Source organism: Halichoerus grypus, chromosome 3 (assembly GCF_964656455.1).
Source record: "Halichoerus grypus chromosome 3, mHalGry1.hap1.1, whole genome shotgun sequence".
Taxonomy (NCBI): domain Eukaryota; kingdom Metazoa; phylum Chordata; class Mammalia; order Carnivora; family Phocidae; genus Halichoerus; species Halichoerus grypus.
Window position 1 is genome coordinate 86,462,206 of NC_135714.1, and position 23,513 is coordinate 86,485,718.

The 23,513-nt window shown below is 39.4% G+C and overlaps 1 protein-coding gene across 8 annotated transcripts in view; it reads left to right on the forward strand.

Moving 5' to 3' along the window:
• Positions 1-23,253, forward strand: part of NPNT (nephronectin) — a 78,597-nt gene extending 55,344 nt beyond the window's left edge. For all 8 annotated transcript variants that reach the window (XM_078069041.1, XM_036094755.2, XM_078069042.1 and 5 more), the window contains 4 exons: positions 10,425-10,511; positions 11,000-11,098; positions 18,846-19,102; positions 20,477-23,253. In XM_078069041.1, coding sequence (XP_077925167.1) covers positions 10,425-10,511; positions 11,000-11,098; positions 18,846-19,102; positions 20,477-20,587 — 554 coding nt within the window. In that variant the 3' untranslated portion in view covers positions 20,588-23,253. The remainder of the gene's footprint in view (positions 1-10,424; positions 10,512-10,999; positions 11,099-18,845; positions 19,103-20,476) is intronic.
• The last annotated feature ends 260 nt before the right edge of the window (positions 23,254-23,513 follow it).

Consider the following 23,513-nt stretch of genomic DNA (forward strand, 5'->3'; position numbering starts at 1 on the left):
AAATAGTGTTGAGGCATGTGAAACTGAGGAGTTTTTAACTCCTGCTAAGGAGAGAAAACATTGAACCAGAAGATCCAGTTTCAGTCCTCACCTCTATTATTTATGAATTATGTGACTTTGGACAAATTACTGTGCATTAGCTCTCATCCGCATAGTTTCTGAGACCATTGGGTTGATCTTGGACTCTGGAAGATCTTGGTGGAGGGTGGTCAGGGAGAGCAGAAAGACGCTGGGCAGACTTAGAGCAAGAAAAGCAGATTTAATTGGTGGGGTGGAATGCCTGTTTGAACATCAGAGATACGCTGCAGGGAATTGCTAAAAAGTTGGAGACTAAGCACCGAAGACAAAAATCTGGTATCAGAGCAGGTAGGAGCTATCCCAAAGCAAAGAAAATAAAAACTTTATGTAGAACCTGAAGTAAAGGAACTTAGGGGGAAATGCATTTCTAGTCTAGCAATACAACGAAATATTATGCAGCAATGTTTTTTGAAAAATATTTAATGCCTTGGGAAAACACTGATGTTATAAAAAGGGTAAGTAAAAGATGATACAGAACTGTATATACCGTTTGACCCCAATTAGGCACAAAATACATGTCTACATATGTTCGGAAGAATATAAAAGTTTGGAAGAAAAAAAGATTATCCAGTTTATGATATTTGGGGTGACTTTCCTTGTCCTTTTGTTGTCCTCACTCAGTGATGTTTACTCTTCCCATTCCCACTGCTGTGGGTCACTGTAATTTATTCTAGGAGATTCCTTAGGAGAGGCGTCAGTGGTCAGAATCCCACTCTCCCCAGGAAGAGAGTGAGCTGTGTGTTTTGAAAAAGTACCCCATGGGATTCTGATTCTCAGTCATATTAATTTTATTTAGAATATACTGGCTTTTAAAAATGCATTAAAGATTTTATTAACTTCTATTTTTAACTTTTCAAAATTGTCTTTACAATTGAGTGTGTCAGACATGCCCAGTTTTAGCTAGGAAGCTCAGATTACTGCAAGGAATGTAAAACCCCTTGGACTAGGAAGCAGATTTTTTTCAAAGTGTTGTCAGAAGCTTTTGAACCAGAATAACCTAGGGTGCTTATTTAAGATGTAGATTCCTAATCCCTACCACGCATTTACTAAATCAGACCTTCTCAGGGAGTACTTCTCTGCCTTCGGTGTGTATAGAAGTCACATGGAAATATGTTAAAGTGAAAATTCCGATTCAGTGGGTCTAGGATAGGACCTGAGATTCTGTGTTTCTAACAAGCTCACAGGTAGTGCCGTTGATCTGCCGACCACACTGGAAAGCAGGGCTCTCTGAGCCGTAATGTTCGCTCCAGCCAGTAGAACCGTGTCCTGAATGGGAACAGAGCTAGCCAGATGTGGAGTGTTCACACGTAGCAGTTGTGCCTACAGTGCGGCATGGAGCATCTGGGTCACATAAAGAAGAGAAGTGTTGCCAAATAAAGATTACAGAATATAATGTAATGTGTATCAGGTGCTCTTAGGAGTGGCCTTATCAGAGAACCAGACTCCCTATTGCTTTGTTATTCTAGATCCTGAGAATGTGTTGAAATTCCAAGTATCAGGCAGTAAAAAGAAAACTTTCCACTTTAAGATTGTTACTCTGCTGTGCACTGTGTACGGTTTCCTTTTCTCGCCTTCCTTCTGTGGATTTTACGGAGGCTTGTGGCTGGTGTGGTCTCATTATTCTTAGTCTCTTTCCTGATGCTGTGTGGTAATGGGTAAAAGGTTGTTTCTGCTGAGGGGTTTGCTTTCTGGTAAAGACCAGAGACCCTAAGATGCCTGACATCTCCCTGGAGATTACATCTCTGCTGGTGTTTGGAAGGAGGGAGTTGTCGCTGCTTACAGGTCAGGATCTAGTGCGGTGAATTCAGAAAGTTTCCAAGATTTTTGATTTCTATTTAATTTGATTTGACGGTGGCTGGTAAAAAAAAAATCGTTCTCCCCGGAAGGTACAAATTGAATTCTTGGTGAACGTGACCAAAGTCAGAAATCAAAAATGTTTTAAGTTGAATGCACATTTGTCTGTAGTGTTGTGAGGAAAAGTACTGTGCTCGTAGCCACTCTGTGATTTGGGGCCTGTTAGGAAATCTTCCTATGCCTTCATTTCCTCATCTGTAAGTGGGGATGATAATAGTATCTACCTCATTGAGCTACTGTGGGTGCACATAAAACTCTCACCATATACTAAGAATTCAATACATGGTAGCCAGTACTACCTCTGTGGCTGTTGTTGCATTCAATTATATAGTAATGACCAGAGAGAAGCAAATAAAAGGATTGGAAAGGAGTTTCTGAAATTTCCTTAACCACATTAGAGAAAATTCTTAGCCATATACTGATTACTAGCAAAAAGAAAAGGGTTTCTGGGCTCCACAGAAATAAGCCCTGCTTAACTCATAAAATACAGCCCCATTTTGTGTTCAGTTCCGAGTCTATATTTTTATGATGCTTTTATAATGCTTTTTATCATGGGTCATTATATTTTAATATTATTTTCGGCTAACCGGATCCTTTTGAACCAAATCGATTTGCTAGTGTGAGCTATTGGGTGAGCAGAGAAAATACAAATAGAAAGCTAGCTACTTCACATGTCCTTTACTTTTTACCAAATCATTGGAATATTGTTTCCTTTAGGTGTTCATAGTATAGGTGAACAGTTGTGATGTTAAAAGACTGGATCCCCTCAACTTCTTTGCTGTGCCAGTGGTGACAGCAGCCTTTTGAGAGATGAGTCTGTCTAGGTGGGAAACATGTTAGAGGACGTGTCTGATAAATTCCAGAAATAAAAGCTGTTTTTCCTTTAAAGGGATTTCTTTGGCCTGAGGGCACTGACATGTGTCCCGCACAGCAGGTGAGCTTCTGCAGGCAACCCCCCCCCCCCTTGTGTCCAGCAGCAGCCTGAGATCAGGTCCTCTGCTCACCACCTGCTCTGGAATGTTCCTGACAGGGCTACTCTTCATGGTTTCCTTTGGCTTCAGAAGAGGGAGAGAGAACAGAACGTGTCAGGTGTTCTCTTGCTCTGGAAAAGTTGTGTTCTCATCCTTATGGTCATACTTAAAAAAGAACCATCTTTTAGATATTCTTTTCTCCTGGGATTGCCCCAGTCAGTGCTTTGAGTTGTTCTGAAACTTTATTAAAGGAGAAATAGGTGAGCCATGTAAATTGGGCTCCTTACTGAGTATTGGAGCAGTGTCTATGTTCCACCTTTCACCAGAGATTGATTTTTTTCCAGTTCTGCTCTTTACTCTCAGCCCAAAGGGCTGTCTTTTGAACATTTTAGATTCTTCCTATGGGATGAAAGCTTTGGCAGACAAGGGCTTATTTCTGTGGAGCCCAGAAACCCTTTTCTTTTTGCTAGTAATCAGTATATGGCTAAGAATTTTCTCTAATGTGGTTAAGGAAATTTCAGAAGCTCCTTTCCAATCCTTTTATTTGCTTCTCTCTGGTCATTTAAAGCTATAATGCATGCGTATGTTCTTCATCTGGAGAGGGAAAGAAGGGGCCAGGGAAGGGGGTGGGGGAGAGAGAGAGGCAGGAAACTGCCTCATAAAACCCAGTCATTCATTCCTACTCTCTAGTCTCCAAAAATCCCCTAGGTTTTGCTTTCAGAAAGAGCCCTCAGAATATTAGGAGAGTTACATATGCACCATTCTCTTCCACTGAACGAAAACCCTGACCATAGAAACAATTTAAGACAGTGTTATCTTTAATCTTTTCATCTCACGACAAATGCCAGAATTAGCCTGGGTAATGTCATGGTAACCACCCTGGAAGAGAAACAGAATTTGCAAAGCTACCTTTAATAAATAGTGCTTACATTTTACTACGGTTAACTCTTTGGAAGAAGTCTGGCAGTGGGAGGTGTGTATATAATATTTACTTTTACTTCACAGTGCTTACTCTTAATGCTTTTTGGGTAACAGTATAGTTGACTATTTGGGAAACCTCATTTATGAACACAAGCTATATATTAGTATTATGTTCCTGGGGAAAATATATTTAATAGAAAATGGGCCAAAGGGTCTTTTTAAAGAGATATCCCGCTTATTCGTGTGGCCAATTCTTCTCACGGTCTCCCAGGCCCTCCAGCCACTGGGAAAGAGTACCAGGTCCCTAAGCACAGTCCAACCACGTTTTTATCCAGTTGTCTGCATGGTCATACCTGCACCTTCCTTTTATTTTAGTTCATGCAGAAGGCTGTAAGAAGCACTGGGCAAGTGATAGTGTTTTGGTGGGTAAAACATTGGCCAATGGAAGGAAAAAGTTTAGGAAACAAATCTTTCAAAGACTATATGACCATTCTTTAGTTTATGTTAATTTTGGTCATGATGGCTCTCTGACCTCCACTTTCACCACCACCCCCCGTCCTATTTATTCTCCATGCTACAGCCAGAACATTGCACTTGACCTGAAATTTTGCAAAGACTTCCAGCTTCTACCAGAATAAAGCCCAAAATCTCTACAGGGCTTTTATCTGCCCGCATCTGTCTCTAGCTTCATTTGGTGCCCTTCCTCCCGCAACCTGCCTCCCCACCTGTGAGCTCTAGAGCTGGAAGGATGTTTGAGTTCCACACCTTTTCATTCCCTAGGGCACTAGCTCACAGTAATGCATCCTTCCTGTCCTGGTGTGAACATCACTTCTCAGAGATCTTCGTGCATCTGTCCTCCCCAGGCTAGCTTAGCCAGCCCCCAGGCCCCACCCCCATGCTCACACAGCCTCCTCTACTTGTCTTTTAAAGCATTCATTACCTGGGGAAATTGTTAGAGGTCTGTCTTCACCTCTAGAAATTAGACCCCATGAAGGCAAGTGTATGTGCATTGCTTCACAAGTTCTTAGCCCAGTGCCTTGTACCCCGTGGATTCTCTTTCTTGACTGACTGGAATAAAAAGTGGATAGAATAGAGGGAGGATGGATGGACAGACAGTAGAGGAATTGTATTGTTAGCATTTCTCCTATCCTTTTTTTAATCTCTAAAATTATACCATTCTAAGAATTAATGGTCCAATTACTACACAGTATCAGATATGTGTTTTTTATAAAATAGATATATTGCATAGTTAAAGTGACTATTAGCTAAAATGCAAAGCAGGGAAAATTAGAAGAATCATGTACAAGTATCTATCCTGGTTATCTATTTTTAGGCAAGGCTAGTCATTTATTTTAATATTTTCTACATTGATTAGTTCTCTTGAATCAAAGAATATGTACAAATTCACTAATATATTTCAATTTCATAGCCTCACATTTAATAACAGGTACCAAGACTCTATTCAGAATTCTCTTTGAGGGGCCTGAGTGGCTCATTCGGTTGGGCGTCTGCCTTCAGCTCGGGTCATGATCCTGGGGTCCTGGGGTTGGAACCCTACGTTGGGCTCCCTGCTCAGCGGGGAGTCTGCTTCTCCCTCTCCCTCTGCCCCTCCCCCCCCCCCAGTGCATGTGCTCGGTCGCTCTCTCAAATAAATTAAAAAGTTCTGTTTCAGCAATCAAAATACAAGTAACAGACATATAGTTGCTATGGGGTAGAGGTCTATATATGTGCTCTCACAGAACTCTCTATGTTTTAGGTACTTTTTTTCTTCTACAACAGAAATTCTTTCTTTTTATGAACAGTCCTAAAAATATACAATTACAAAAGACAAAGCAAACCGAATAAATGGGAAAACATCACTTTCATTTCCAATACTCAGACCACCATTATTAGCATATTGGTGTATTTCTTTTTTTTTTTTTTAACTGAGGTATAATTGATCTACTGTATTAGTTTCAGGTGTACAACACAATGATTTAATATTTGTATGTATGTTGAAATGATAACCACAATAACTCCAGTTAATACCCATCATACTTTGTTACAAAATCTTGTGATGAGAAATTTTAAGATTTATGCTGTTAGCAACTTTAAAATATGCATTGCAGTATTACTAGTTATAGTCACCATGCTGTATATTATATCCCTATAATTTATTTACTTTATAACTGGAAGTTTGTAACTTTTGAGCCCCATTTGCCCACCTTTCACCCCTTGCCTCTGGCAACCAATCTGTTCTCTGTATCTATGAGCTTGTTTCTGTTGTAAAGATTCTATCTGTGAGCCAGACCTTGTGGTATTTTACTCTGACTCATTTCACTTATCATAATGCCTTCAGGGTCCGTCCATGTTGTCACAAGTGGCGAGATTTCGTTCCTTTTTATAGCTGAATAATATTCCTCTGTGCATGTACGGACCACATCTTCTTTATCCGTTCATTTGTCAGTGGACACTTAGGTTGTTTCCAGATCTTCGCTGTTGGAAATAATGCTGCAATGAATATGAGAGTGCTTATATCTTTTTGAATTAGTGTTTTTATTTTCTTCAGATAAATACCCAGAAGTGGAATTGCTGGATCATGTGGCAGTTCTAATTTTAATTTTTTCAAGGAACCTCCATACTGTTTTCCATAGTGATTGCACCAATTTGCATTCCCATTAACAATGCACCAGGGTTCCCTTTTCTCCACATCCTTGCCAACATTCATTATTTTTTGATTGCAGCCATCCTAATAGGTGTGAGGTGATACCTCATCAGGGTTTTGATTTGCATTTCCCTGATGACTGGTGATATTGAGCACCTTTTCATGTACCTGTTGGCCTCTGTATGTCTTCTTCAGAAAAATGTTGATTTAGAACTCACTTTTTAATTGGATTTTTTTACTATTGAATTGTAGGAGTTCTTTATATATTTTGGGTAGTAACCTCTTATCAGATATGATTTGCAGATATTTTCTATTTAGTAGCTGGCCTTTTCATTTTGGTGATGGTTTCCTTTGCTGTGAAGAAGGTTTTTAGTTTGATATTGTCCTACTTGTTTATTTTTACTTTTGTTGCCTTTGCTTTTGGAATCAGATCCCGAAACTCACTGTCAAGACCAATGTGAAGAAGGAGATTACTGCCTATATTTTCTTCTAGGAGTTTTATGTTTTCAGATCTTACATTCAAGTCTTTAATCCATTTTAAGTTCATTTTTGTGTATTGTGTAAGATAGTGGTCCAGTTTCATTCTTTTGCTTATGGCCGTCCAGTTTTCCCAACACCATTTCTTGAAGAGACTGCATTTCCCCATTGCATGTTCTTGGCTTCTCTATTGTAAGTTGATTGACCGTATATGCTTGGGAGGGGGTGTTGTTTTTGTCGCTCTTGTTTCTAGTCTGTTGTTTTGTTTGCTTGTTTTTCTTGTACATAGTTGAGGTCATACTGCTTGAATGACTTTTTCCCACTACTTATTTCACTTAGTATTTTCACATAAACCATAAAATATGCCAGGGAGTGGGGTGGTGAACCTTCTCCTGACACTTCAGTGGAACACTCTTAGCAATCCATAGCGGTGTGTGTGAGAAAGGAGAAATAGTTGAACAATTTGGCAGAGTTACAGAGTAGAGTACACAGAATTGTAAGAACTAATAGCTGCTGAGCATGTCAGACCTCTAAATTCCTTGGAATGTTTCCCCATGAACTGCAGTGAAGGTGTGCTTGATCAACTGCTGCTGAAGTTAGTATTTTAGGCACTTGGTTTCCAAGAACTATTAATGAAACATCTGGCACTTTGTAAGTTGTTAGATGACAAATTCTTTGAGTTGCTGTTTTCCAAGTATGTGATCTCCTCCCTTCCTTTCTCTTCAACCTCATCCCACATCACTTTCCCCATTTCTCAGCATCTTTCCTATAGGCACCATGAATGCCTTTCTGTAAATGTTCTGAGCACTTCTTTGTAATTGCTGTCTGAAACACTGCCTTCCCCCCACCCCCCCAACACTTTGCTTTTTGCTTGGAAGTTTCCACATTCTTTCCCTCTTGGTCTAAATGGTGCTTCCTTAGTGAGGTTCCCCTTGATCTCCCTTTATGACCAGTTTATTATTGTGAGCGGAAGTCACCCTCATTATATTAATGCATGCAATGGATTGTTTAAGAACACTTCTAATAAGATGTTTCTAAGAAGGAGTTTGCAAGCTGTATTCACACAGTGTTATGTCGGTAATGGAAGTGATACCCACTAAATAAGCATAAAGTGTTTAAGTACATTTGTAATACAGAGGTTTCTAAGAACACATCCTGCAAGCACCATAGAGAAGTGTTATGTAGGTGGAAACTGCACCCATTTGAGGAAAAATGAAGTGATGAGTTCACTTATAACATAGATGTTTCTAAGATAGCTACTTGCAAGCTTCCTATGACAAGTGTTATATCAGTGACTGGAAGTTACCCACATGTTCTAATATATGTATTATAGTGTTAAGATCACCTGTAATAAGGATGCTTCTAAGAACAACAACAAATGAAAAACAGGCCCTTTGTGCCAGGAAACCTTTGTTCAATCCTCCCTCTCTATACCAAGACTCTATTTACCATGTAACAGTCCTTCAGCTAGAAAAAAAGGGGGCTGACAAACTGTCATAATGTAGCACCATCCTATGGTACTGTAAGATTTGAGCTGTTCCAATCCAGAGATAATTTGTATAAGTTACAAGAGAACAAAAAAATGATTGTTCTATAGAATTTTTTGAACTTTCTCTATGTCATGAGAAATGAAGCATGTTTGCCTACAACTTTGTAATATTTCTAGTAAATAAGAGGCAGTCTCCCTCTTAGAGTCCTAAAGGAAGGAAGGAAAGCTATAAATGCATTGCCATGAGTCATTGGGGTGTACAAGAAGGTAGCCAGTTACCTCACCCCCTAGGGCACCTGTGACGGCGGTGTGTCCCTAAAGCTTGTCTGTTGACCAGCTTCTCTTCTCCCATCCCTTTCAGGCTGGGTATATGTGAGTGTATGTGTGTGTGTGTGGGGGGGGGCGGGGAATGGGTTTTCACTGTTTGGACTTCTGAAACAAAAAGGGAAAAACTTTAAAAGTAGAAAGCTAAAAAAAAAAATCAGTGCAAATATTATGGGATTGTTAATTAAAAAAAAATCTTGTTAAAAATAATAGGAATAGTGTTGAAAAAGAACCCTCTGACTGATATCTGTTGCTTGGCATTCGACTTCTTTTACTCCCTGCCTTATAAAAATATAGTTAATGAGGTTCTGGCAAAGAGAAGGGAGTAGCCCTGGTCTTTGGTCAGGAATTCCCCTTCACAGATATTCCCACATACCCCCCACCCTCCAACCCAGTTACTCTTCAGGACATCCTCTGGTGTTTTTCCTTCACAGCCCTCATCAACATTTAGAATTGTAGTGTGGATTTATGTTTAGTGTGGTTTAATGTTTGCCTCTCTAGTTCGAATGCAAGCTCCCAGAGGGTCAGGTCCTAGTTGGTCTTGTTCACCCGTTTAGCTGTCTCCCTGGCCTGCCATGGTACTTGGCATATGGGGGACAAATATACATTGAATAACTAATGCTTTAAATGACTCTTTTTAAAAAAGTAGATTCTTAAGCTCTGTCCCAGTTGGTTCATTTGAGGAAAAGGGTTGACAAAATGAGTTTCTGATAAGATTTTCACATCCGTGCAGTAAACACTTATTGAGGGTCTGTCACCAGGTCAAACCTTGGAAATGTCACATGAATAAGGCACAGTTGATGCCCTCCAGGACCTCAGAAACTAGCAGAGGGACACACACACGTATGTGAATAGCTGCAATTCTCTATAGAAGAGTGTAATAGAGAGGTGTGCACATGAGCCTTTGGAGAGTACAAGGAGGAATGATTTAATTCACCTGGGGCATGAAAGTTTTCAGCCAGGCATGATATTTACATTGGGGAAGACGGGAAGAAGAAGAGGGAAATAGGCAAAGTTTGGCAGGTTAATTAGTAGGAACAAGAGAATCCCAAGCTGGGGATGGGGCCAGAGATGTGAAAATGAATGGCATGATTTGGACAGTATTTTGTGTGTTTTGGGGGCTGGGTTGTGAATGCTGCACCAGGGAGTTGGGATTTGATCTTTAAGGAGCCAGGGAACCCAGCTGTGGTAAGAATTGTAGATGGAGTGCAGCAGTGGGCAGCCTTCACTGGAGGGAAGTTGATGCTGTGGTTAGAAAGTCAAACCATTCACTGCAGTTGCAGGCATTTTCCATTAAAACCGCCTTCATTTAGAGTTCATAATGTATCTTTCATAGAAACAAGTTCTAGAATTTGACAGAGGTGAATATTTTGCTAGAAACTGGTAGCTCGTTTAAAATGTATTTTCCAGACAAAGACTTTTTAATGTATTTTTACGTTGTATTTTAGAAACTTTTGGAAAACATTTTTAAAAATTGTACTCAGATAAACGGTATAGTCATAAGTCCCTATAGAATAAACATCATGAATCTTAAAGTGACATGTAATGAAATATTTTGGATTCTTCCAGATGCATGAAATGCCTAGGTCTTCTGCTATGCCCTGGTTAAGGCCTGCATCTTTATCAATACCTCACCCAAACCAGACCAAACCTCTCTCTCTTGCAGTTCCACGGCAGCCTTCAAACGACTTGTTTGAAATATTTGAAATTGAAAGGGGAATCAGTGCAGATGATGAAGCAAAGGATGATCCAGGTACATCCTTATATTTTTAGCATGTTATGACATTTTATTGTTTCCTTCCATTTCCTGAAAATGACTTTTAAATTGTAGATTGCTTAGTTACATCTGGGAAAAGTGTACTTTTTTTAACAACTTGGTTTCCTCTGTAGTTATATAGTTGTTGAGTGAAAATAATTACATATCATCATCATCTTTTTAAAAAAATATTAAAGCAGCACTTAAATTATGAAGAGGAAACCCTATTTTGTAAGGATGATGTAACAAGGTCATAATTTGGCAACATTGTTGTGTTCTATTTTTACAGCTGAACACACATGCACAGTTTTTCTAAGGAAGGATTCATGTGCTCTTCCTTTTATCTCATGGAGGGAAGTTCTGGTTGGATAGTTAAGTGTGGCTAGAAGAGAACACGTGTACAGATCAATAACCCTAGTTCACAAATTTGTTTTTACAATTTGTGCCATTGTGGTCTACTCATCTTTCTGGTTGTTTTCTTATAGGTGTTCTGATACACAGTTGTAATTTCGACCATGGGCTTTGTGGATGGATCAGGGAAAAAGACAGTGACTTGCACTGGGAACCAGTGAGAGATCCAACAGGTAAAACCAGTTAATCTCTATCAATTTGATCCTGTCTGGGGACCCTGGTTTTAACAATCAAGAATACTGTAACATATCTCTGTTTACCCTCTTTATTCAGTAAAGAAAGATCTCGCCCAGCATTTCATATTGCATATTTTTTAAGTGAACTAGTCAGCAATAAACTAGAATTATATTATGGGAAGACAAGCAGTTCATTAAAAGACCATCTAGTTTCTAAGTAAAACCTTTAGACTCATTCTAACAGAGAATTTGAGTTATTTGTTGTGCCCCATTCCCAGGCATGACAGAAATAATATAACACCAGCCCTGGCTGTCATCCCCAGTTGTTTTCTCAACTTTGTCCTTTTTTAAAAAGATGTGACACATAGCAGAAAGAGACACTGGAAGTTTCTGTGAAGTTTTGAATATTTCTCTGGATAAAAATTTCCACCTAACTTAGATGCTGGAGAAATTAGTTATAAATTACCACCATTTATTCCACAGGAGAATGTTATTAGAGAGGTAGATTTAGACATAGTTCCTTGGAAAATTAACAGACTTTTAAATTGTATGCTTCCTATTGACATAGTGTTTCAGTGCTTACAAGATGTTTTGTCATCTTGTTTCGGAAAGCAAAGTTACATGTTGTTGTTGGTTTTTTTCCTCCCCACAGTAATTAAATCTTTTATGGGTGGGGCCAATTTAATGGGAGGGTGAGGAGTTAAATTTGTTTTCTTCCTTTTATACTCCTGGTTCTAGACTTAAGAATGAAAGATACAAGACATGAAGAAAAAGTGTGTTTTTTGTTTTAAAAGCCTAGTTCTTGGATAGCATCTCAGGTATATAGATAGAGCACAAAACATATAAAAGTTAACTTGAGGGAAGATATGCTCTGTTAAACCAGTTCTTAAACTTCAGGGTGCATACAGATCAGCTAGGGGCCTTGTTAAAATGTAGATTTTGTTGTATGCCTAAATGCTCCTTGGAGATACCTATGGTATTAGTCCTTGTTGCACGTTGTGAGTACAGAATTATTAAAAAAAATTAGCCCAAAAATATATTCATTAGATCTCCCTAAGGTGAAAATAGAACAGATTTTTAAAAATGAAAATTTGAGGGCACATAGGTGGCTCAGTCAGTTAAGTGTCTGACTCTGGATTTTGGCTCTTTATGGTCTCGGGGTCCTGGGATCGAGCCCCACATTGGACTCCCCACTCAGAGGGGAGTCTGCTTGTCTCCCTCTGCCCCTCCCCCCACTCATGCACACGCATGCTCTCCGAAACCTTAAAAAAAAAAAAATGAAAATTTGAGGTAAGCTTTTAAAAATATGAATATTCAGTAAGTTCGAATGGGTTTTTAGATTTCTCTTAGATATAAAATTTTAGTGGGCCCCCCATACACACACTGAGGTTCCTCTCATTTAAGGTTGACTCTGAGGAGGACATTATTATTGTCACAGATATCTGTGGATAAGAGAGAAACCATTTATTTAATATCTACAGTAGTCCTGACTCATTCATCATCCTATTGGTTCAGTTTAATCCTCTCACCCACCCTGTGATGCAATACTGAGGCCCAAAGGTTGTATACATTTCCTAAGGCCACAAAGCTAAAGAATGGACTTCATATCTAGGCCTCCCTGTACTTCGTGTGGCCTCCCCCCTACACTTGTGTGTGTGTGTACTGTCTGCTTAGCAGATCTCAGGCCTGTAGATTTGACTGACCACTGACCTGAAGTCATTGGCTACAGGATGAAGCATCTTTGACAGTCACGTAGGATAGAATAGTGAACGTTGTTCATGGTCATGATGAATAACTCTTTCGAGTAAGGTACATTGGTGAGAGCTATTCATGCTAAACTCAGAGGACTTCATTATACTTCCATAGAGGCATCCAGTGTAGAAAATCCATGTAAAATTCTTGATTTTTAAAATTTCCGTTTTCTATTGTAGAACCAGTTTTGTATTTTAACACTTTTTATTATTCATTACATATGTAAATGTTTAAATTTGTGGTGATCCAAATTCCACTTGCCCTCTGCTAGAAAGAGGTGATTGGAAATTAGAATGGTAGACAAAAAAATGTGAAACAGTCATTTGGCGATGATAGCATAGAACAAATTGAAAGGAAGTGGTGGCTGTTTGTGTGACTGGGTAGCTCTTGATGATTGTCTCTGGCCCCATTCTTTCTTTGCTTGTGTCCCTTCCCCTCTTCCCTTCTGCTGATAGCTAGGATGCAAGAGGAAGTTAAACAAGAGGGGTGAAAGCCTTTAACATTTTAGCGAGTGATTATTCAGTTTGAGTGAAACCTGTGTCATCACTGCCAAAAAGTTAGGTCATTTCCATAGAAATAGGATATTTTTTCCAGAATGGCAAATCCACTTTGGTGGGTTCTTTCTAGTCTGAGAAGAACAGAGATAATTGTAGGTCACTTCTAAGAACACGACCTAGATGGAAAGGTATCTCAAAGCCTGTGGGAAAACAAGTAAAGAAACCAGAATGTTCAGCTCAGAAAAGAAATAATGGAGCAAGACTGCTCTTCAAATATTTGACCAACAACATCTATCACAGTTATTCTGGAACCACAAGGGGATGAGAAATCAGATCAGTAGGTAAAAGCTATAGGGAGATCAATTTTGGTTCACTCTCAGAAAGAACTTGCCAATCGTCAGAGCTGTCTAAAAAGAGAACAGGATGACTTGGAAATAGGGAGCTCTCTGTTGGTGGAGGCGTTTGGGTGACATGTAGCAAGATGTTGTTTTGAGCATTGGGTAAGTGTTGGATTAGAAAATCTGCTACACCACCTCTGAGAGCCTCTGACTCAGAATGGAATGCTCCTAGGTCTTCCCAAACTGAGCAGCCGGGCTCTAGCTTTGGAAGCGGATGGAAGGACCAAAGGATGGCAGAGGGGAAGATGGGGTAGGAGTGCATGGCGTATGTCAGGCTGGAATTGCGGAGGAGCTTTTTAGAATATGTTGGGGAATTCTAACCAGATACTGATGGAAAAATACTAATAAGGCTTATTATGAAAAATGCCTATTTTTCTTCTAGGAAGTTCAGGGATGTGAGTGTGTGTATATCCCATGCTAAGACTAGAGAAGAATATAACCAATTTAATTATTTCTGTGTATTATCTAATTACCAAGCTAACTTTTTTTCTATCTAGACTGTACCATTTGTAAAGGAACATATGTTTGGATTTCCACAATTACGACTGATTTTTAATGTGCATTTCTTATGCAGATATTCTCATGCTAATAAACTTAAAACTTTGAGAAACACCTGCCAAGTACATTGATTTGCTAGCTGCTTTCCTGGTGCTCATTAGGTTTTATCCCATTCGGTCTTGAACTTCATTGTGAGATAGATAGTGAAATTAATATGTGCCTCTAAGAGATGGAAGATTGCGCTGCTGACAGATGTGGTGACACCCTGAAGATGCAGCCTTCTGTAAATGTCAAGGCTGGACCCCGGGGGCCCTTTTCCTGAAACCCTGACCTCTGGGGATCAGGGTTGAAGGAAACGGACTCAGTGCTGTGTCTGCTACGATAGCTACAAGGTATTCACTTTAAAATACATAGCGACCAAGCTAGCTCCTACATGCCAGTATGTCTATTGCAGCATTAAACATTATTTTGAAATAGACATAAATGGAAAAATCAACAGTGAAAATAAAGGCTTCCGCCCCCAGCCCTGGCTCCTAGTCACCCTCCCCAGATCCCCAGATGCAACCAATTTCTTGGTTATCTTTCCAGAGATACGTTTTTCTACACAACAGCCCCCTGCTCTGTACCTTGCTTTTGTCACTTAAAGATTATATCTTATAAGAGTTAACACACACGTGGACTTTGAAGCCAGAAGGCTTGGGCTGAAACCTAGAGCTACCAGGCGCTAGCTTTGACCTTGAGCAGGGTATTGAAATGGAGAGAATAGTGTCTATTAAATGTATGTAAAGCATTTAAAGCAGTGCCTGGCCCACAGTTACCATTTTAATGGTATTAGCCATTGTTGTTGGAGATTGTCCTGCATCAGTACATACAGAACAACCTTACTCTTCTTTATGGCTATTACTCCATTCCTTTTTAGATGTACCACATTGTGTTTAAACCGCCATCCACATCCAAATGTGCCAGTGAGGCACATTTCAGCAGAACGGTGAATAGCCTTGTACATGTATCATTTCATATCTGCTTGAATGTAGGATAAATTCCTGGATGTGGAATTGCTAGGTCAAAGGGAATGGGCATTTTGAATTTGATAGTTTTCTCAGCTGACCTTCATAATATTTAAGAACCATCCCCAATAGATCTTACTAAACTATTTTTTTATCCTTGCTAAGCTTATAGGTGAAAAGGCATTGCCTTTTAATTTTAATTTGATTTTCTCTTACTGTGAAAATTTGGCCATCTTTTCATATATTTAAGTAATCTTTTTCTATGATGCCCTTTATTTTGTGTATTTTTATTATTGATTTTTATTATTGATTTGTACAGTTCTTTATTTAAAAAGGGAATTTAGTCCTTTTCATGTTTTGCAACAACTATTTTTTTGCTTGTCTCACTGTTTTATGGTACTTTTATCTTAAAAAAGTAAAAATTTGGAGGGCACTTGTGATGAGCACTGGGTGTTATATGTAAGTGATGAATCACTAAACTCTATTCCTGAAACTAATATTACACTATATGTTACCTAACTGGAATTTAAATAAAAACTTGAAATTACAAAAGAAAAAATTAAAAAGTGAAAATTTGGAAACTTCAATAAGAAATTGGTTAAATTATTAATGGCATACTTGGAGCTATGAAAAATGGCTGATATATTTAATGAAAACAAGTTATTACACTGCAAATAATGTTCATATTCATGTGCATTAGTGTTCATGTATTTACATAGGAGAAGTTCAGAAGTTAAAATGTTAGTAATTATCTCTGGTTTTTGGGATCATGACATATTTAAATTTTCTTTATGCTTTTCTATTTCTCTCTTTTTTCCTGCAATGGACATTACTGTATTACTTCCCCTTAAAAAACAAAAAATTAAGCTCTTTGCATTTGAGAGGTAAATACCAGCAAACCATAATGATCTTAGTTCTACCTGGGCTGGTTTCTCAGCTAGGCCAAAAAATAGAAGAAAAAAAATCACTGCAAAACTCCCCCTCATTTTTATGACCACACAGTTAACAGGTAAAGTAATGGACATTATGTTCTCTTCGTAAATTGAAATTGTAAAGGCACAAACCAGTACAGAGTTAAAAATAATTACAGGGGCACCTGGGTGGCTCAGTCAGTTAAGCGGCTGCTTTCGGCTCAGGTCATGATCCCAGGGTGCTGGGATCGAGCCCCACGTCAGGCTCCCTGCTCAGTGGAGAGTCTGCTTCTCCCTCTCCCTCTGCCTGCCTCTCTGCCTACTTGTGCTCTCTATCTCTCTGTCAAATAAATAAATAAAATCTTTAAAAAAAAATAAATAATTACATTTAAATTTTATCACCTAACTTTCTGGCAAGTTTTGGGGGTTTTTTTGTTTTTGTTTTGTTTTGTTTGAAAAAAAAAATGCTACAAAAAAACCCAAAAACTAGATATTATGATGCTTTAAACTGAAACCATGAAAATATTCAATGTAATTTTATATTTAAACCAGTATTTTGGAATCTGAAATAAAATTTTTATTTTGTTTAATAGGTAACTTGTTTGGGGTACTAGATCAGTTTTTCCCCTTAGCTACTATTCCACCCACGTACCATTTCCTTCTATTAAAAAGGGAAAGAATTTTCTATGGTAAAACAAAAACCTGGTGCCCACAGAGCAGCCCCCTAGAGAAAGAGCAGTTATAGCCTCATTTATAATGATTTACATTTTAGTTTAAATACCTATACAACAGGACTATTTGGCTCTCATTAGGATGCCTTGGTTTGTTAGGTTGTCTGCAGGCCGTGTCTGGCATAGTGATATTAGTGTACGTTCCACAGGGTCTCAAGGTAATCCTTGTTTTGTTTTCTTAAAACTTTCAGGTTAATTGTAATAACCTTTTATCTTAGTCTTAACCCAAATACCTGTGATGATTCAAAGCTGACTTATGGGGAGACATTTAAGCCCCATCTAAATGTGTTGGCTCAAAATATTGTTCGGATGAATTTGATGGGGCACAGGTGGGGGAGGAGGATAAATTCTGTGTGTTTTCGGTGAGTCAGGTACATGCCTCAAGGACCTATTGCCCTGCAGGTTTTTTTGCCATATTCTTAGAACATCTTTTATTCAACAAATGACATCAAAGCCCTACATAGGCTAGGATATAAAATGAGGTGGTTTGGGGGAAAGGTTGGTTCTGACATCAACAAGTTCATGGTCCCCTGGGGGACAGAAACCCTTCAACCCGTGATTCCAGTTTGAGAGCAGCAAGGGGTGAATAGGGGGTCGGGCAGTTCTGAGCTCAAAACATTACCCTGCCCCTCACTGGCAGGGTGACATCTTGGGTGCCTTCACCTCTGCAAGTCTCTGCTTCTGCAGCTGCAAAACAAGCCGAACAAGTGTTCCCTTCAAAGACTTGTTAGCAGGGCTAAAGATGCTCCTGGTAGAGAGGCTAATGAGCCTGGCACAGGCGGACTATACACAAATCACCGATTTGGTCCTTTGAATACTCAGAGGGGACTCAGTAGAGAAGTCACTTGAAGAATAGGACATCCCCCAGATCATCATGTCTTACACAGAGTAAGCATAAGAAAGAAAGGATGGTGTATCTTTTAACTGAGAAATAAGTAACATTTCTACCAAAACAGGTAGAGGTGTTCAGCATTCCAACCACATATTTCTTAGGGATAATTTAGTGTGAAACAGTGTTGTTCTTCAGTTGGCTGTAGTAAAACAGCTGGGGGAATGTCATTTGCACATGGACTGAGTTTCAAAATACTACTTGCAACTTTCCCTCTCTTGAGAAGGGGCTACCCCAACCCCCACTTCTCAGTGGCCGTGGCGGTTACTCTAACAATAGGGGGAAGCAAACCCTGCAGCCCTAGGGATCTGAGGACATCATCAAAGTGACCTGTCCAAAGTGCAAGCTTTCCTTAATGTTTTGTGTACATGTATATGTAATAATTTATATATTAATTATATATAATGTTATAGATTTGTTTTGATGTAAAAGTGTCTTAAACTGGTTACCTACAAATAAAATTGATGCTCCAGAAAGATGTAGAGGTGTCCAGAACACCTCTGCATCTTCTTGGGGCTAGGGGTACTCCAGTGTGAGAAACATGGCAAACTGACCTTTCCAAAGGATGCTTCTTGCTTTAGAGATTAAAAAAAAGAGAGAGAGAGAAGAAAGAACAAAACTATCTAGTGCCCCTTTAGACTACCATCTGCTCTACTGCCTGGGGGTTAATTATCCACATAGAAAATTCTCCCTGGCAACTTCGAGTCAACCAGCCAGCCAGTTTGACAACATATTCATACACGGGTGAGGATGGCGAGCTTGTGTCTGCCTGTGTATGTCTGATCATATTCAACAGGAAATGGTCATAGTGTTAGGATTACTCATTATCGCATCCTGGGCATAATTTGCACTCTCCATGAGCCAAGTATTTTCTGTAAACACAAATCACAGAATTTAAGGGAGGCCTAGAAATAAGACCTATTTTTCTGCCCAAATCTGGAATGCTGTACAAATGACCATCCCAGGTTGCAGTTTATTCAAAGTAAACCTGCCATCCATGCTGCTGGTGCTAGACAGGGATGTCGGCACGTACACACACAGCCCTGCTTTTCCCATTCCAGGTGGACAGTATCTGACAGTGTCGGGAGCCAAAGGCCCAGGGGGAAAGGCCGCTCGCTTGGTGCTACCTCTCGGCCACCTCATGCATTCAGGGGACCTGTGCCTGTCGTTCAGGCACAAGGTGACGGGGCTGCGCTCCGGCGCGCTCCAGGTGTTTGTGAGAAAACACAGTGCCCACGGAGCAGCCCTGTGGGGAAGAAATGGTGGCCATGGCTGGAGGCACACACAGATCACCTTGCGAGGGGCTGACGTCAAGAGCGTAAGTAGAACTGCAAAGGGGGCAGAGCCTGGGAAGTTTTCCTTTCATAGGAGAACTCTGAGATCTGAATCTGAAGAAGCCTTGTTCTCTTCATGCATTCAGGCACAAAGGTTTGTGTTTTTCTGGATATGAGAACTCTGTTCTTTGCCTCTTCCTATAATCCCTTTTTGCTGCTTCTGACATTCTTCACTGCAACCTATGACTACCACCACTCTCCCCCAGTGCTGGTGAAAAGCCCCTATTTTTAATGGAAAAAAAAAATCAGGAATTAAAAAAGAAAAAGGTAACAACTTGAAAGGGTAGAGATGGTGAGCTTAACTGTACCTGCTTTTCCTTTTTCTGCAATGCCTTTACTTTTCAGAGTTACCCTAAGTGTGTTTTTTTTTTTTTTTTAAATATTTCTTTAAAGTCTAATTTTGCCTCAGAGATCATAGTTAAGCAGCCTTGGGTGGAAACCGAGAACAATATGCTTGGGAAGTCCTATTCAGGACAGGATGTGGGAAAAGCTTTGATTGGATATATAAATTTTATCTTAAGTAATCAAGTCATAGGTAGCAATAAAATGATCTGTAGCATCCCATCGAAATAATGTATTTGGAAATGCATATTTATGCTCATATTCATAAAACTTGCTATTAGGAGATTCTGCATCTATGACTATAGGTATGGTTTCTAGAAACTATGTTAAAAGGGATAGACTCCATTAATACAGCTTTTATCTGTCTTAGATTTGTTTTACCCTTTGAAAAAAATATTGTTTGGAAAAATAAAGTCATTTCAAATTACAGCATAGAAAGGTTTCTGTTTTTAAAAGAGCAAGGATGCTCTAAAGAAGGTAAAAATACAAGAAAGTGTTTGTACTTTACATAAGTAAAACAACACTGTGATTGGATTGTGGTGTCCGGTTCAAATCCATTTTAGGCAACAAAGCCAGCTTAACCCAATGAAAAATGAGCAAACGTCTAGGATAGGCTGCATGATTATGATCTTCCAGATCTTCAGCTCTTATTTCTACATCTTTATATTCCATCTCTCTCTTTTTTTTTTTTTTTTTTTTAACTTCTAACCTTGGTAATCTTTGGCAAAGTGTCCACTTCATAAGCATTCCTAAATTGAGGTAGTCTGTCGTTCAGAATGGCTTTTTTTTTAAAGAGTAACTGCTTCTGAGTGATGTGGTCTGATTAATAGTTTACTGATGATTTGAGTTTTTACCAAAAGGCAAGCCTTGGGTGACAATGGTTATGTTCTAGTCTTTCCTTCTGTTGAGTAAGTTCACTATTTGGTTTGGGGGAAAGTTTGCCTTTATTTTGCGAAACGAGCGGGCATTGGGAAGGGGCAGAGGAGGCTTGACTGGTGTGTGCATTCTCTCCCCAGGTCATCTTCAGAGGTGAAAAAAGGCGTGGCCACACTGGGGAGATTGGATTGGATGATGTGAGCCTGAGAAAAGGCCATTGCTCTGAAGAACGCGAGCAACTTCCGAACTAGCAATGAATTCCCCTGTTGCTCTTTTCTTTTTCCAATCTTCACCTCCTGTCCTCTCCTCCCTCTTATCAGGCCTAGGAGAAGAATGGGTCAGTGGGTCAGGAGAAAGTCTGGTGGGTGACCCACACCTCGTGGCCTGCTTTTGTGCAATTCCAATGAACAGTGACACCCTCCTTGAAATACAAGGGGCACCTGTGGGCGCATCCAAGCCAGCTTTGGGTGTTACCTTCCAGGCTACGGCTCTTTTAGGAAGGCCTTGGGCACGTGTGCCATCCTTCGTCCTGGTTACGGGGTGTTCCTAGTAGCAAATTGTGGGAGAAGTTTTCAAAAGAAATGCGTGCAAATGGCCATTCTCTTATCTGTTCAGTGTTGTACCATGGGTAGTATTGACTTCCCCTAAGCTATGTTGTACAATGTGCTTGTGAAATTGGTTTCTCCCCTTCACTTGTTAGCTCTGGCCTGACCTGAACTCTGACTTTTACTGCCATTCACTTTATAAAAGAAGGGTGTGTAACATATCAAGATGCATTTATTCTCGTTATCTGTATTTTTTTTTAAAACAATTATGTAGGGTGGGCACGTAATCCCTTGTTAGTAGTGTGTTTTGTGTAAATGTGCTATTGATATTAAGTAGTTACGTGTTCCTAATATTTACAGACTCTAGTTGCAAGGGAAAAGGCAGCTTGGGATCTCTTAGATTAAAAACTACCCGGTGAAATGTCATCCAGTGCCATGACTTTATTTTGGCAGCAAGAGAAAATCGGAAGAGATGTCAGGTGTGGTAGCGGAGGGATGAAGTTTTTCACAGCCTTGAGTCTGATCACTGTAAAAGGATAGTGAACCATTCAGGTAGACAGGAAGCTGCAGTTACCATATAAAACCCTCACTGTTTCAGGTTATACTTCAAACCAACAGTTTTTACAATAATATGGCTCTCTCTGGTAATCTGTAAAAAGCTCTGTAAAAGCTCTGGTTGTTTCAGAGAAAAGATGCTGTTTCTGGAAGGGCGAGGGGAAGCATGGGGGAAGGTCTGTTGAAACAGATTTTTCATACTAATTTTTAAGTCCATATATACATTTAGGCAGGTCTAGCTCATAACTATGTGCTGTCTTGTCAGAACGGGATTGGAAGCAAGTCCGTGCTTGGAGGCATTTTGTTGGATTCACACACACGTCAGAGCAAGAGGACAAGATTGGAATTCTAGGATCTAGGAACCCCTAACTACATTTCCTCCCTGGATATTTTACCTTCATATTAAAAAATACACGACTTTTATAAGGCAACTTACTCATGAGGCTTTTCTTCATTTCTGATTAATCAAAATATTTTCTGCTGTTTTTGCCAGGAATCACAAAGATGATTAAAGGGTTGGAAAAAAAGATCTATGATGAAAAAGTAAAGGAACTGGGATTATCCAGCGTGGCGAAGAGAAGACTGAGGGGCAAACCATTGCTGGTTTTCCAGTGTATGGATGGTTGGTACAGAGAGGATGGTGACCAGCTCTTCTCCATATGTGCTAAGAATAGAACAAGAGGAAACAGGCTTAGACTGGAGTGCAAGGGGGCATTTCCTGGCAGGGACAATTGTTAAATTAGAATCCTTTGTTTAAGAAAAAAAGTGAATCTCCCTCTCCCTCCCTCCCTCCCCTCTCTTTTTGAGGCTTTTAAAAAATTAGATGAAAATCTGTCTATTTAAGATGGTTAAAGATGTTCTTATGTCAAGGTAGAGTTAACAGAATCTTCTGAAAGATGTTTTAATCCTATTATTATGTAATGAAAATCTTCAGACGGTGTCATTTGGACGACGCCAGGGTCTTATTTAGGCATTTACCTTTTGGCCCCTAATGGAGGAGAATCAAAAGGGGAAAAGCCCACCAAGTGCAGAGCTCACTAAAAGACCTCTCTATGGCAAACCTAGCAGGATTAAAACAGGAAAAAAAACAAAAAAAAAAAAGACGTATTCTTAAAAGAGTATGATGGACGTGTATCTTAGTATCTTAATATCCTAATGTGGTAGGGTTCATTTTTTTTTTCTTGGTAAAGGTATAACCTTTCACTTGCTCAGTGGATATTTTAGGTTTTAAAAGAGACCATAGTAAGGAACAGAGGTTAGAGAGCTTTTTATCTGGTGCATTCTCTCTACAATGTGTGTGACAACTTAACTTGGCCACTGAGAAAGAGTTCCCTGCTCAACACCACTGTCCGGATCGTTGCTTCACTGAACCACTGTAATTCACTTTCTTTTATCAATTGGAATCTCCTAAGTTCCACAAAATGGTAATTTTTTTTTTTTTTTTTTTGAAAATAATTACAACAGAATATCTTTTGTCATTTAACTGGGTGGAGGCAGGACCGGAGCAGGATGTAAAGCAGTGAGCCTTCGAGTAAGGGCCAGGCAGTAGGGCTTTAGATCCATTTTTAGTGATTCATTTCCTTTGTGGTCCTATAACCGCACAACTGAAGAGGAAAGGGGAAAATAATTGAAAATGTCACTTTTAGGTGCCAATACTACATTGCACTAAACTGACAGAAGTTATCCAAAGTACTGTATAACATCTTGTTTATTATTTAATGTTTTCTAAAGTGAAAATGTTAGTGGTTTTCCAATGTTAGTGGTATTTCCAGCCAAATAAAAATAATTCTTTGTAAATAAAAGCACTGTTAATGTTGCCTGTTGTCTATTACTGTTTTCAGTTTTGTTTTGTTTTTGATTGGGAGAATATTGGAGTAGTTTGAATATTGTAGAACCACCTTTTACTTCTTGGGAGACTGGGAACAAAACTGTTGCCCACAACAGGATGCTTTCTAGGCTATGAAATAGGGGAGACCCTTTTATCAGCCTGCCCAGGGAGAGAGCTCAGAGGATCACTGTAGCAACGTGTCAGACCTTGGCAAATTGCTTTGTTTTCTTGTATCTCACTTAGTTGTGA